The 16814-nt window shown below is 38.2% G+C and overlaps 1 protein-coding gene across 2 annotated transcripts in view; it reads left to right on the plus strand.

Annotated features, from left to right (window-relative positions):
• Nucleotides 1–16814, plus strand: part of cul2 (cullin 2) — a 66443-nt gene that overhangs the window by 20794 nt on the left and 28835 nt on the right. Inside the window, exons 6-10 of one of the 2 annotated variants that reach the window (XM_059971934.1) lie at nt 225–307; nt 6954–7050; nt 9144–9254; nt 9355–9517; nt 13836–13963. In XM_059971934.1, the coding sequence (XP_059827917.1) occupies nt 225–307; nt 6954–7050; nt 9144–9254; nt 9355–9517; nt 13836–13963 (582 nt within the window). The remainder of the gene's footprint in view (nt 1–224; nt 308–6953; nt 7051–9143; nt 9255–9354; nt 9518–13835; nt 13964–16814) is intronic. The other variant, XM_059971935.1, reaches the window with a different exon arrangement.

A 16814-nucleotide genomic window follows, 5' to 3' on the forward strand; every position in this document is an offset into this window, starting at 1 on the left:
CTAAGCGCAACAGAACATTATTTTCAAAAAGATTATCAGATAATGAAACTTTAAAAATTGGGTATGTTTTACTCATGGATCAATTTGGTCTGTGACATGTTGACTTTTAGCTTTGAGTGTGATAGCTCCTGGTCCCTCCATTTTCTTACTTTTTGTTTCTTGTTCACTGCATGTTTGGGCGTAGGATGTGTTTCAGCTTTGTTCCAATACTTGTTAATTTCCAGCTAGCTCTTGATATGTGGAAGAAGCTGATGATTGAGCCATTACAGACCATCCTTATCCGAATGCTTCTTCGTGAAATAAAAAAGTGAGTTTTTATTTACATGAAATTATTGTCTGGGATTGGTTATACCAGCTATTTAATAACAAATTTATATTACACTTCAGTGCAATTACAGAGAATTATGGAAGAGTAATCATTGAGTCATTCAGCTAAGAAATCATGTCCATATCATCTATTGAGTACCCATCATTGCTAATTCCAATTTTCAACAGTTGGCCCATTGCCTTCAATGCCTTGGTGATTCAAGTACTCATCTGGATTCAATATGTTGTGGAAGTCATTGCTTCTCCTGCTCCCTTCAGCAAGTATGCCCCGGATTCCATCCAACCTCTGTAAGGAAAATATTCTTTCTCGAAGCAACACACACACATAAAATGCTGGAGCAACTCAGCAGGCCACTCAGCATCTACGGGAAAAAAGTGCAATCAATGTTTCAAGCCGAAACCCTTTGGCAGGACTCGGGTCTGGAATATACATCATCTGTACTTTGTTCCATAGATGCTGGCTGGCCTGCTGAGTTCCTCCTGCATTTTGTGTGTGTTGCTCAGATTTCCAGCAACTACAGATTTTCTCTTGATTATGTTCTTCCTCAAACTCACTTTAAACCACTTATCCCTGTGCTTTTTGGTTTTAAGCCCCATTTCGATATAGAGGCTTCTTGTAATATTTCTTATTTATTTCCCTTTTAGCTTTGCATTCTTTAATTAGGTTCCATCCACCACATTACTACCTATCCAACTTTTAATTTACCAAGTTAGCTTGCGTCCTATGGGGCCTAACTTTTTCGATCTGCCAGTCAGAGGACACCTTGTCAAGGACCTCTCTGAAGTCCATAGAGACTCCATCAACCATGCTGCTTCATTTGATACACTTTGTTAACTGTTTTTAATTACCTACTACCCATTATGCCACTGCCATTTAGGGCAGCAATGAAGGTCCTCTATCTCTGTCTATGCTGTTGCACACAGATACAGAAGGATCGATTGCTATTACCGTAACAATTTATTTGACCAGTCAGGGTTATTAGCCCTAATCTGAACTCCAAATCCTGTAGACCACTCTTAGTCTGACCTCTACCCTTTGATCAGTTTGACATGCGTGACTCTACCAAAAGCCAAAATATAAGGCCCTGACTCCATCCAACATAGCTGTCCGAGTCATTGAGACACACAAGCTTCCAAACCATGACATGGTTGGGGTCCTCTTGGAGGACCTGTTTGAAAGATTCAGTCAAATTGGCCAGTCAGGATTTCTTCCTGACAAAACTATGCTGAATATCTTGGTAGGTCAAATATGATGACAGAATATAGTATTGATGGTAAGACTCTTGGCAGTGTGGAGGATCAGAGGGATCTTGGGGTCAGAATCCATAGGACACTCAAGTATGCTACGCAGGTTGACTCTGTGGTTAAGAATGTGTCAGGTGCATTAGTCTTCATCAATCATGGGATTGAGTTCAGGAGCTGAGAGGTAATGTTGCAGCTATTTTGGAGCCTGGTCAGACCCCACTTGGAGTACTGTGCTCAGTTCTGGTTGCCTCACTGCAGGAAAGATGTGGAAACCATAGAAAGGGTGCAGAGGAGACTTACAATGATGTTGCCTGGATTGGGGAGCATGCCTTATGAGAAAAGGTTAAGTGAACTCATCCTTTTTTCCTTGGAGCAATGGAGGATGAGAGGTGACCTGATAGAGGTGTGTAAGATGTTGAGAGGCATTGATCATGTGTATCATCAGAGGCTTTTTCCCAGCGCTGAAATGACTTGAGAAGGCAGAGCTGTAAGGTGCTTGGAAGTAGGTACAGAGGAGATATCAGGGGTAAGTTTTTTTTACTCGGAGAGTGATGAGTGCATGGAACGGGCTGCCAGCGACGGTGTTTGAGGTGGATACGATAAGGTCTTTTAAGAGACTCTTGAACAGGTATATGGAGCTCAGAAGAATAGAGGGCATTGGGTAACCCTAGGTAATTTCTCAGGTAAGGACATGTTCGGCACAGCCAAACAGGTTTTCTGTGTTTCTAATTTTGGTTAAACTCTGCCTTTCAAGATTTGATAAATCCTGTGCTTCAGAATCTTTTCCTATAATTTCCTGTCACTGCCTGAATGTTTGACAGTTAAGTGTGACAAAGCTTGCATTATTCTCTGGAGAGGGAACAATATTATATGAGATGGTTGGCGCAGTGTCAGTCTTTCTTTTTAGTGCTGCATGATTAGATATAAAATTATCTGGTTGGTGTAATATTTCACATAGTATAGAAAGGATTTAAATTAAATCTCACTCACCAACTGATTGTATCTTCTTTTGATTCATTATGTCCAGAAGTACCAAACGGCTTTCTGATGACAGTGTTTTCTTTGTTCCACTGTTGGATTTTGTGGTACTTAGATTGTGCAGGCTAAGTCCCTGAAAACAATTAACAACAACCTGTTTCAATGATATTGGCTGAGGGAAAAATGTTAGGCAGTATTTGAGAGAACTGTAGTATTTTCTAGTGGAAAATGCAGCATAAAAGTCAGTGAGCTAGAATAGTAAGTTGAAAATGTTGAGGGAGCCATTAGTGAATGAACCACAATTTGCTAGGTAAAAGGAGTTAAATAGATAACTCCAGACTCAATAAGAGAAGGCTGGTATGAGTTGGGAGATGAAATGGCAGAAATTGTGGGGAATATCAGTGTGCAATGAAATGCACCTGACCGTGGTTATTTGGACATTTTTTTTTGAGGTTGCTCAGTGACTGTGATGGATGATGGATTTAATGCAAGATGAGGCATGGCAAGAGAACTTTGAACAGGTTTGACAGTAGTTTAGGCTCGCAAGGGGAGTACTGAATAGGATTTGATAGGAAGTACAGTTTTTGATTTTTACTTCATGGAAGCATGTTGAAGTGAGTTGATGATGGTTAGAACAATGAATCTGAAGATCTGGACAGAAATTGGACACAGGTTTGGATTGAATGAGAATTTAAGGAGGAGATAGAATTAAGAACCAAAGTCTGGAGATTGTATTTTTGAGTTGGAAAAAGTTATCCACACTCTAGTATTGACTTTGAGTCCAACAGAAGGCAGTGGTAGTGTAGCGGCTTTGAAACTTGGTAATGTTCCAGAAATATGGAAGTTTACTCTGTGAGGGTACAATGATAAAATCTGGGCACTTTGTTAGGATGAGAAGAGAAATCAATCTTGGAGCCGTTTATTTTTTTGGGTACAGGTGAGTTAAATGGTAGTGGCATCATATTGGGAATGTCTAGCGATTGATGTCAAGAAGGAGTGGAGAAGAATGCACGAGCTGAAGAGTAAATAAGGTCATAAATGATAATTTTATGTTATTTTGAAGGAAATATGATTTATGTGGCCAAGTTAGGATAAACTAAGAGGTGATTGTATTTGGATTTGAAGAAAATTTAGTCTGGGAATGAAGAAGATTGTGTGTAGTATAGTCAGAGAAAATAGTGGCAAGCTATATCCATTGGTTAATGGTTCAAGGGCAAGTGACACAGATTTTAGGCAAAGAGATTAAATGTGGAATGCAGAAAGGTTTTTTTTTAATGTGGTTAAAATCTTGACTTGCTTGTCTAGAAGATGGGTGGAAACAGAATCAACCATTAGCTCCAAAAGGGGATTGGATTGGAAACTGATGGAGAACAATTTGTAGGACTATAACAGTGGATGCATGAGATTGATAGTATTGTTGCACAGGTGTAATTCTATGGCCAAAATGAAGATCTGGGAAGCAGCAGATGCTGGAATATGGAACAAATAATGCATTTGTGAAGTGGGATGGAAGTTCTATAGCATGATTGAAGGAAGAGGAAAGGTTGGTAGTATATAATGGATGGAATGGTTGGGTGCTGAGATTGAGGCTGCTAGATGATAGGTGGAACAAGAGAGGGAAGTGAATAGCAGTCAGATGGAGCCCGGTTGGAAGAGAGAGGTGGACAGGGGCTGGTAGGTAACAGGTGAAACCAGACTGGGAGGGAATGATGGGCTGGTGAAACCAGTTCCATTATGAGAAGAAAAAGTTGAATAAAGTGAAAAGGTAAATTGTCATGCGAGAGCATGTATGAGTGTGTGTTCGTGGGAGGAGAATACCAGGGTGTGTGGGTGACCTGAAATTAAAAAAAAATAAGAAACATCATTGGTTTGTAAGCTGCCTAAGCAAATATACCTAACTGTTCAGTTCCTGGAACATAAAAGCTCTGAATCTTGAAATGATATAGGTTTCAGTTACGGTGGAACAAAACTCAAAGCTGACAATCCTATTTGAGTAGTTTGACTTGAGGAACTTGAAAATGAAAATGTGCCTTGTGCACATTCTCATGCATTTTGTCATTGTGGAGAGTCCTCTGGAGTGATCTCTATGTTTCAGAATATGCTGGAATCATTGAAGGATTTGACTGTGAGGAGAGCTTTGTTGAATTATTCAGTAGTTTATTACTTTCGTTTTGCTGTGTGTATATGATCTCAGTTTATAGAGCAACTATTTGGAATTTCTGTGCAGAAATAATACCAATATGAGTCAGGGGCCATTTCATTTAGAAATTGAAAGATGAACTGGATGCAGATAAAATGTTGTGGCTGGAGAAGTGAGGAAGGATGGGGGCCTGAAATTTAAAATGAATTAAGTGGTATTGAGAAGTCTTCCTATCCATAGGAATCTTTCAAAAAAGGCTCATTGGAGTAACCGATCAATGATTTAAACTTTTATCATGTTCAAGAAACATCTTGAAGAACATAGCATAAAATAAATTACAAGGAAATGCAAGTTGATTTTTCTAATTTAACACATATTTTGACCATAAAAAGAAGTGAGTAACTTGTCCCTTTTCTTCAGATTTCACTTAGATTTCTGAGGATGTTTTGTGTTACTGAGGTAGAGAGTGAGGTTGTGCAGACTGGGACATTGGAACACAGAAAAATGAGGGGTAATCTTATGGAGATGCATAAAATCATGAGGGTCATAGGTAGGGTGAATGCACTGAGTCTTTTCCTCAGGTTGAGGAAACAAGAACTAGAAGACAAGTTTAAAGTGGGAGGAAAGACATTTATTTGTAACCTGAGGGGGACTTTTTTCCTTGCGTTCCATATATGGAATGTGCTGACAGAGGAAGTGGTTGAAGCAGGTATGTTAATAACATTTAAAAGACATTTGGACAGGTACATGGAGAGGACAGGTCAGTGGGATATGGGCCAAACATGGGGAAATGTATCTTGGTTGGCATGTACCAGTTGAGCCATAGGGTCTGTTTTTAAGCTCTATGATGCTAAAAAATGAAGCATACTGAACCATGTAGAGAATTGTAATAGACTTGGAATAGGGTGTTGATAGGAACTCAGCAGGCCAGGCAGCATCTATGGAAAAGAATGAACAGTCAACATTTAGGGCCGAGATCTTTCATTTATTCTTAGTCTCAGCCTGAAATGTTGACTGCTTACTCTTTTCCATAGATGTTGTCTGGCCTGCTGAGTTCCTCCAGCATTTTGTATGTGTTGCTTGGATTTCCTGCATCTGCAGATTCCCTCTTGTTTGTGACAGGGTGTTGATATTCTGCTAAGAGAAGGATGAATTTTTTTCTAAATGTAGATGCTGGAAATAATTAAAAATAGATGCTGGAACACAACTTATGAAAGAGAAAGAAAGTTAACATTTCAAATCAAGACCCTCCATCAGAGCTGGGAAAGTGAGAATCCAAGTTGATTAAGCTTCATCAGAGGTAGGGGATGCTTGAGTAGGACCTGTGAGATAAAGTGGGGTGAGTATTGCTATGGCGGTTGGTGAGGCCATCCAGTTGACTGATCAGGCAGAGTGGGGGAGAGAGAGAGAGAGAGAGAGAGAGAGAGAGAAAGGAAAAAAAAACAAGTATTATTACAGCTGGATAGGTAAGAGCAGAACTCTCCAGAGAAAATGTTAACTAAAATGATTGAATTTGATATTGAATCCAGAAAATGGAAAGTCTGTAAGGTGCTATTCCTTAAGCTTGCATCGGGCTTTATTGGATGAATATTGAGAAGGGAATCTGGAAGAGTTATTCAACATCATGAAAAGTACTGATAAAATAGATAGAAGGAAGTTTTCCCAATTTGGGAGTTCATCTGGTATGCAAAAGACAGCAAACGACAAAGAGAAAAGGAAAGAAATAATAGATAAGCAAAAAGTATTGAGAACATGAGATAAAGAGTTCTTGAAAATGAATCCATAGTTTGTTGGAGCATTTCATTAATGAGGAAAGTGAAGTTGCCCCCTTTGATTCAGGAGCCTAATGGGATGTAGAGTCAAAATGGACTTAGTGGGTCAGTTGGCCACTTCCTTTGATGTAATCATTCTGTGAAGTAATGACGTTAATGGAGGAAGAAGTATCAATAATCACATCTTTTACTTTCAAAAATCATTTTTAGCGTACATTTTACAATACAGATTAATCCTTTGCTTTATGTTTTGTCCAAAAAGATGGGCAGTTTTTACATGTACTTTTTAATCTCAGTGAAGTGTTATCTTAAGTTGTCGGAAGTATTAGTATCGAAGTGAGAGGGGAGAGCACAATGTCTAGTTCTGTATGACACTGGTTATTTGTTCCTATCATTAAAAATGAACCACTGCTGTGCTTAAAGTAGAGGATTGAAACCAAACAAATATGAAAAGATGTTTGTTACATTTTACTCTCAACATTTTGTGACAGTGATCGTTGTGGAGAAAATCTAAATCAAAAAGTAATCCATGGGGTTATTAACTCCTTTGTTCATGTTGAACAGTACAAGAAAAAGTTTCCCCTTAAGGTAAGCAAATTTCAAAATTATCAATTGTAATTTTTGGAAACATTGTAATGGCGGAATTTTCTGGGTTAATGAGGTTACGCCAGTGAAGTACACAGTTTTCAGAAAAGGAGGAAAAATGAATTTTATATATACTAAAATGGGCATAACTTTTCTTGTAATTCCTTCATTGACACACCATTTGCAATTGTTATTCAGTTGTCATTTTGGAGAGCAATTACGGGTCAGTTGTGTGTAGGTAATCACATATGGGCAAGATTAAGTTGGTATATTCCTTCTCTGAAGGATATTTGGGAGCTCGAGCTTGTTTATTGACAGTCCAGTGGTTTCACAGCCATCACTGGTGCTATTTTTATCTAGGTCTCTTTAATTAAATTCCTCCAGGAACTCGGGAGGAACTCAGTCTTGTTTCTTGATTGGTACTCAATGCCTTCCTACAATTCGGAGTGCACACATAATTTTATCTGCAGAAATTGGAAGATTGTCTTGGCAGTGAGATAGTGTATAGTACTTTGATTCACAAAGCATTAATATCTATTAATTTGCAGTGTCAGTTGTAGTTCTGAGATATGGTTTTAAATATATATTTGAAATGGAATCTACAGTCAAATAATATTCTGCTAATTTTTTTCTGCATCCTTCAACTCTTTGATTTTAACTTTTTAATATGTACTATTCATCAAAATTTCAATGAGTTTTCATTCATGCTTCCAGAGATTTGTGTTTCTGTACTGATTGAAACAGAACTCTGAAAAATGACCTTGTATGCATACTTTGTGTCTTGTTAAGATCTCCAATAGAATTAAATGCTATAACTGTTTATTGCCCCTTGGAAACTTGTAATGATTAATTAAAATATGGTCCCTTGCCTATGCGAGACAAAATTCCATTTTGTTAGACATAATCACTGTTAGAATATAATCAATTACTTAACTGGAAGAGATGTGAACTACTAGCCCACTGCTTGCAATTGCCACCCACATTCACTTACTGCTTACTTACTGACCGAGTTCTAAATCTGGAAAGCTAATCTTGTTGGCCTAGATAGTACGAGAACTGAGTCAACACTGAGTCATGATTTGGTCAGAACAAGCCAAGGCATAGATGACAAAGCCTTGCCTCCATCTGTCAAAGCAATCGTGTTCTCAATATCTATAACATTCAGAAACTTGCAGAAAGCAAATTAATGTTTAAAGAATCAATTTTAAAATATCAAACAAAAAACTTAAAAACACTGCCAAATAATCTGACACATTAAACAAAACATATTTTGTTCTTCCCCATCTCTGCAGTTCAACAATCCTGATTCAGTATTAGGCTGGCAGACTGTCTTGAGAGCATTATTTTCAGCAGTTATTCTAAGTAACCACTGCTGTACAATCAGGTTGCAAGGAGAGTGCATTTTGTAGTGGAGCTGGGCCAGAAAGTTTATCACATTATAGTTTCTGCAGGATTCCGAAAGCTTGCATGCACTTACTACATGGAACTACCAACAAAACACAAGTAATTGCAGCCCAGTATGTTAGTGATAAAATGTTCTCAGTGCATTGTTTCTTGTATTTCAATATATCTGTTTTTAAAAACTGATGTAACACTTGTCAAAAAAAGAAAAGATATGACCTACAGGAGGCAATCATGAGAGCAAAAAGGCAATTTCATGTGTAGTTAAGGACATGATAATTGAGGGAATGTTTGCATTCTATTGTTTCTGATGAGGCGAAATCTAACAGCATAAATGGCTATGATGATTCACTAGCTGATGTGATTCGCTTCCTCTTTACCATCATTAGGGAGGAAGTACTAGAGTATGTAATGTCACACCCAAAATTTTAGCAACAGCTTCTTCCCCTCAGCCATCATAGTTCTGAACAATCTATGAACCAACCAACACTACCTCACTAATCCCTTTTTTTAATTGTTTATTTATATTACTTGTAGTGATTTGTTTATGTGTTGCACAAAGCAGCAAATTTCATGACATATGTCAGTGATAATAAATCTGATTCTGTTAGAACAATTATATGCCTTCATTTGTTTGACATTTTTATACAGTAAACTATAATTCTGTTACTTAGCAATTGTCCCTCCATTATCAGTTTTATCAGGATCTCTTCGAAGGTCCATTTCTGCAGGAAACGGGAGAGTATTACAAACAAGAAGCTTCAAATTTCCTTCAAGAGGCAAACTGTTCACAGTATATGGAAAAGGTATGCAATAAACTCATAATTATTTTCACCAGCTTTTAATAAATATCATTTGGACCTTAACTCAAAGATGAGAATGTTCAGTGCACTAATGTTACTGCAGGTTTTAGCAAGATTGAAAGATGAAGAAGTTCGATGCCGAAAGTACTTGCATCCTAGCTCGTATGCCAAAGTGATTCACGAATGCCAGCAACGAATGGTAGCAGACCATCTGCATTTTCTACATGGAGAATGCCAGAATATCATTAAGCAAGAAAGACGAGAAGGTGAGTAATGTCATCAGTTTATAATTACTTGACTGTCAAAAGATTTTTGTTTTGTCATTGGTCTGTACAAAATAGGACTGGGAATTTTTTTTGCTACTTCCCCACCGGTTAGCTCACTAGGTCCATTTCTTTGCAATTAATTTCTTCCTATTCAAAGTGATTGCATAAGAAATTATGTCAGTGACGTTATTTCCTTTCTGCAAGCTTCACTCTCCTCTCATTTTATTCTAACTTAACCTTACCTCTACTATTATGTAACTAGGAGCTAATTTCAAGATTTTTCCAACTTGTAAACTTGGCCCACTCACCTGAAATTATTTAAAACTCCATCCATATGCATGGGATTGATGCTAATAACTTTAAGTCTTTAACTTCTGTAACTCTGTCCACATGTCTCATAATTGGGCTGCAAGTGAACTGGAATTTTGCCCAGCAAAAATTTAAGACGGATCCAGTTTATTCATCTGGCATCACATAACTTCATCTGCTTTTTCATTGCCTTGTTCAATTGTTTTCTCAAGTTGAACTACAACTATCATATTTTAATACTGTGTTGTTAATGTTCCAAAACATGCAATTGCATGGAGATGCATACACTTATTTTGGATCAAGTGACTGAAAGTGCCTGCAGGAGGAAAACCTACAGCACGATACAAGCCCTTGGCCCACAAAGTTGTGCCGAACATGTCCCTACCTTAGAAATTACTAGGCTTACCTATTGCCCTCTATTTTACTAAGCTCCATGTACCTATCTAAAAGTCTCTTAAAAGGCCCTATCGTATCCGCCTCCACCACCATTGTTGGCAGCCCATTCCACGAACTCACCACTCTCTGAGTGAAAAACTTACTCCTGACATCTCCTCTGGACCTACTCCCCAGCACCTTAAACCTGTGTTCTCTTGTGACAATCTTTTCAGCCCTGGGAATAAGCCTCTGAATATCCACACGATCAATGCCTCTCATCTTATAACCTCTATCAGGTCACCTTTCATCCTCCGTCGCTCCAAGGAGAAAAGGCTGAGTTCACTCAATCTATTCTCATAAGCCATGCTCCCCAATCCAGGCAACATCCTTGTAAATCTCCTCTGCACCTTTTCTATGGCTTCCACATCCTTCCTATAGTGAGGCGACCAGAACTGAGCACAGTACTCCAAGTGGGGTCTGACAAGGGTCCTATATAGGTGCAACATTACCTCTCAGCTGCTAAATTAAATTCCATGATTGATGAAGACCAATACACAATATGCCTTCTTAACCACAGAGTCAACCTGCACAGCTGCTTTGAGCGTCCTATGAACTCGGACCCCAAGATCCCTCTGATCCTCCACACCGCCAAGAGTCTTCCCATTAATACTATATTCTGCCATCATATTTGACCTACCAAAATGAACCATTTCACACTTATCTGGTTTGAATTCCATCTGCCACTTCTCATCCCAGTTTTGCATCCTATCAATGTCCCGCTGTAACCTCTGACAGCCCTCCACACTATCCACACCTCCAACCTTTGTGTCATCAGCAAACTTACTAACTCATCCTCCACTTCCTCATCCAGGTCATTTATAAAAATCACAAAGAGTAAGGGTCCCAGAACAGATCCCTGAGGCACCCCACTGGTGACCAACCTCCATGCAGAATATGACCCATCTACAACCACTCTTTGCCTTCTGGAGGCAAGCCAGTTCTGGATCAACAAAGCAATGACCCCTTGGATCCCATGCCTCCTTACTTTCTCAATAAGCCTTGCATGGGGTACATTATCAAATGCAACGTGAGATCATGATGTGTGTGGTGTGTAGCTACGAATTTTTATTTTATACTAAGGTTGAAAGTGAATGTGCTGCTAATCATGAAGTTCCCATGTTTTCATCTCTACAACATTGCCTGTTTCTGCCATTACTCCATAGAACCCTAGAACACTACAGCACAGAAAACAGGCCATTTGGTCCTTCTGGTCTGTGCTGAAACTTTATTCCGCTAGTCCCATTGACCTGCACCCAGTCCATAACCCTCCAGACCTCTCCCATCTATGTATCTATCCAATTCATTCTTAAAACTTAAGAGTGAGCCCGCATTTACCACGTCAGATGACAGCTAGTTCCACACTCCCATCGCTCTCTGAGTGAAGAAGTTCCCCCTAATGTTCCCCGAAAATCTTGCCCATTTCACCCTAAAGCCACGTCCTCTTGTATTTATCTCTCCTAATCTAAGTGGAAAGAGCCTACTCATATTTACTCTGTCTGTACCCCTCATGATTTTATAAACCTCTATCAAATCCGCCCCTTCATTCTTCTGTGCTCCAAGGAATAAGTCCTAACCTGTTCAATCTTTCCCTGGAACTCAACTCCTGAAGAACTGGCAACATCCTGGTAAATCTTCACTGCACTCTTGTAATCTTACTGATATCCTTCCTATAGTTAGGTGACCAGGACTGTACACAATACTCCAAATTTAGCCTCACCAATATCTTATACAACCTCACTATAAGATCCCAACTCCTATACTCAAGACTTTGATTTATGAATGCCAGGATGCCAAAAGCCACCTTTACAACCCTGTCTACCTGTGATGCCACTTTCAGGGAATTATGTATCTGAACTCCCAGATCCCTTTGTTCCTTCGCACTGCTCAGTGCCCTACCATTTACTGTGTATGGCCTACCTTGATTTGTCCTTCCAAAATGCAAAACCTCACACTTGTTTGCATTTAACTCCATCTTCCAATTTCTGGCCCATTTTTCCAGTTGGTGCAGATTCCTCTGCAAGCTTTGAAAGCCATCCTCGCTGTTCACAATGCCTCCAATCTTAGTGCCATCACCAAACTTGTTGATCCAAATTACCACATTATCATCTGGATCATTGATATAGACAGCAAACAGCAGTGGTCCCAGTACAGATCCCTGAGGCACACCACTAGTCACAGGCCTCCAGTCTGAGAAGCAATCATCCACTACCACTCTCTGTCTTTTCCCACACAGCCAATTTTGAATCCAGTTTACAACCTTTCCGTGGATACCTAGTGTCTGAACCTTCTGAACTAACCTCCCATGTGGAACCTTGTCAAAGGCCTTACTGGTCCATATAGACAGCATCCACAGCCTTTCCTTCATCTACTTTCTTGGTAACCTCTTCGAAAAACTCTACAAGATTCGTTAAACACGATCTACCATACACAGCGCCATGCTGACTGTCCTTAATCAGCCCTTGGCTGTCCAAATACTGCTATATCCGATCTCTCAGAACACCTTCCAATAATTTACCTATCACTGATGTCAGGCTCACTTGCCTATAATTACCTGGTTTACTTTTGGAGCCTTTTTTAAACAACGGAACAACATGAGCTATCCTCCAATCCTCCGGCACCACACCCATGGCTGAGGATGTTTTAAATATTTTTGCTAGGGTCCCTGCAATTTCTACAATAGTCTCTCTCAAGGTCTGAGGAAATATCATGTCAGGCCCAGGGGATTTATCTACCTTTATTTGCTGTAAGGCAACAAGCACCGCCTCCTCTTTAATCTTCATATGTTCCATGACACCACTGCTTGTTTCCATTTCTTCCATATACGCTATGCCAGTTTCCTGAGTAAATACTGATGCAAAAAAACTATTTAAGATCTCCCCCATCTCGTGTGGCTCCACACATAGATGACCAATTTTGTCCCTTACTATCCTTTTACCCTTAATATACTTGTAGAAACCCTTTGGGTTTACCTTCACATTATCTGCCAAAGCAACCTCATGTCCTCTTTCTGCCTTCCTGATTTTCTACTTTAGAATGTTCTTACATTTTATGAGCTCAATGATCAGTGCTCATTTCTCCTGTGCATTCCAGTTGGAACCTCAAAGCTTCAACATCAACAAAAGTTCTTCTGCCCTCACTTCTGTAGGAGCTTGACCTACTAGAGCTCAGCGGGTACTATCCTCAAATGTGTACTTCAAGTCTAACTTCTTTTTATTTCAGATTTTCACTGCCTGCAATTTTTACTCATTTGACAAAACTTGACATTTATTATCTATTTCTCATTGACAAAATACCTTAGAAGTGGCTGGTGAGGCCAGTTAGCCACAAGGACACCATCCAGCTGGAGTTTTGTGCCATCTTTTATCAGTTTATTTTAAGAAATTAAAAATGACCCTGTGAAAATTTGTGGTTAATATACTTTGAATTATTAATTCTAACAATTACCAGAGAGGAGACCACATTTTGATGCTTTGGACTCTATAGTAAATTGGTTCTTTTTGAAGACATTTTCTCTCTTGTTGACCAGTAACAACTTATGCTTTTTCCCCATTCCATCTTCACTTTCATATTCAAGCAGATATGGCAAACATCTATACTTTACTTCGCGCAGTTTCAAATGGTTTACCTCACATGATCCAAGAGCTTCAGAATCATATTCATGATGAGGGCCTTAGATCCATCAGTAACCTCTCTCAGGAAAATGTAAGTATTTCTTGAGGATTCCTTGTCCTCATCATTAAAATATATTGTGCTTTATTTATTTATTGTTTGGAGACAATGCTACGATGTGTACAATTTTTAGTCTCATTCATCAGATTGTAGCTTATGCACATGATTACAGTAGTTATGACTGAGATTGTTTCTCTTCCTGTGGTGTAATGGCCTTCTTTTCCATTGACAAGTTACTCTTTAAAAGAAAGCAAATCAGCTTGAAAAATAATACTGTGGCGACCCATTTCCTGGCGCATCCGAACCGACTCACAATTAGATAGCCTACGGGGGTTTGCGAGCACAGAGCTTTGGAGCCTCTGCGCCATGGGGGGCTGGTTGAGGGAGGCTTAAAAGTGAGGCTGAAGTTTTCGAATAAAGTTTTTTCCTTCGACTGCAGTTACCGACTCCGTGTCGTAATTTTAGCGCTGCGTGTAGCACACCGCTACAATACCATACTTTTATCTGCTGCTGTCATATTCACTATTTTGTATTTCAGTGATTCTTTGATTATTCAGTCAAAAATGAAGCTGCCGAATGCAATGGGTTAGTTAGATAAATCAGAACATCATCAGCAAATAAGTTAATCTTATATTCCTCCTGATTAACTCTGAAACCCATAATATCTGAGTAAGTTCTAATTAATTCAGCTGATGGTTCTATCGCCAACACAAATAAAGCAGGTGATAATGGACAACCTTGTCTAGTTGACCTTGTTAACTGAAATGATGTTGAAATTTGGCCATTTGTCACCACTTTAGCTTTGGGGTTAGTACTTAAGGTTTTAATCCATTTTATAAAAGATACTCCTAATCTATATTTTTCCAATACCTTAAATAAAAAATCCCATTCCAATCTATCAAATGCTTTTTCTGCATCCAAAGCAACTGCCACACTCATTTCTTCCCTCTTTTATGCCAAATGAATTATGCTAAATAACCAAGTTACATTATCTGCCAATTGTCTATTTTTAATAAATACTGTTTGGTCCATGTGTATTAATTTTGGTAAGTATTTAGATAATCTATTAGATAAAATCTTTGCTATTATTTTATAGTCCGTGTTCAACAAAGAAATAGGTCTATATGATGTTGGCTTTAAAAGATCTCTGTCTTTTTTTGGCAATACTATTAAAATAGCCGTCAAAAAAGATTCTGGAAGTTTATGCGTTCCTTCTGCTTGGTGTATTAGCTCCATAAAAGGAGGAATTAATAAATCTTTAAACTTTTTGTAAAATTCAGGCAGAAAACCATCTTCTGGAGATTTATTACTCTGAAGTGATCCTGGAGCTTCTTCGACCTCTTTTAATGTAAAAGGCACATCTAATCCCTTCTGTTCTTCCGAATTCAATTTTAGGAGAGTTATTTGTGATAAAAACCTTTCTACCTCAGCAATATCATTTTGTGATTCTTATTGATACAGTTCAGAATAAAAAATTTACAAGTTTCATTGATTTCTAAAGGTTTATAAGTAATTTTATTTACACTTGATGTAATTACATTTATCGTTTTGGAAGCTTGGTCTGTTTTTAACTGCCAAGCCAGAATCTTGTGTGATCTTTCACCTAGTTCATAATATCTCTGTTTAGTTCTCATAATTGCTTTTTCTGTTCGGCATGTCTGAAGTGTATTATATTGTAGCTTCTTATTAACAAGTTGTCTTTGTTTTTCTTCTGTCATATATCTTTGAGATTCTTTTTCTAATTATATAATCTCTTTTTCCAATTGATCTATTTCTACCATATATTCCTTCTTAATTTTAGAAGTATAACTTATTATCTGGCCTCTCAAATATGCCTTCATCTCTTCCCATAATATAAATTTATCATCAACTGAATGTGAGTTTGTATCTAAAAAAAATGTTTTTTCATAAAATCACAAAAACCTTGACATTTTAATAAAATTGAATTAAATCTCCATCTGTAAATCGATTCCTCCTTATCCATCATTATCATTGTCATTATCAAGGGGGAATGATCTGACAATATTCTTGCTTTATATTCCATATTTTTCACTCTGTCTTGAATATTCGCTGATAGTAGGAAAAAATCTATCCTTGAATGTTTTATGTCTGTTTGAATAAAATGAATAATCTCTTCATTGTTATAAGTTTTCATTGTCTTAAACAAAGAGGATCTAAAGTAATTTAGAATAACACCTTGTAAAATCATTTAGTTCACATCCAAGGTTCTGTATGCAATCTCAGTTAAGGACTGGGAGATTGAACATTCACTTGAAACTCAAGGGCAACACTGAGCGATATTCAAACCTCTTCCCAATTATGACATGAAATTCCCATTGGGTTTTATTTTTGAATTGGCCCAATGTGTTTGCCTAAAATCATCCTTCAACCAAAGCGAGTCACACATCTCTCCTGATGGTTACAAAAATATTGCTCTATGCAAAATGGGTGTCTCAATTATCAAAAAGTATATAGCCAGCTGTGTGGAAGTTGTGTGTTTTCAGAATGTCTTTGTAAATGGAAGATTTTATCAATATGTATTTAGATATAAACTTTCATAGAAATTAGATAGACTCAAGGAATAATGTGGACAGCTACAATAAAATCTGAAACTGTCCCAACAATAATTGTAAGTCTTAACAGTTTTCCTTTAACGGATTTATTTTACTGCATGCAGTTTAGCCTCTTCATTTAGACAAGAATATACCGACAATAAAGAGGGCTCAAAATAGTCTCACCGTTGATTCATGGGATTAAAATTTTGTCTGATGTTTATTGTAGTTTAAGAATTGAATCTTTAATGTTAGAATTGAATCTGCCTCCACGATGACCCCTGCTTGTGCATTCCAGGCCCTCCATGCTGTGTCCTCATCACCTTGGGTTC

Source organism: Hypanus sabinus, chromosome 6 (genome assembly GCF_030144855.1).
Source record: "Hypanus sabinus isolate sHypSab1 chromosome 6, sHypSab1.hap1, whole genome shotgun sequence".
In the NCBI taxonomy this organism is placed as follows: Eukaryota; Metazoa; Chordata; class Chondrichthyes; order Myliobatiformes; family Dasyatidae; genus Hypanus; species Hypanus sabinus.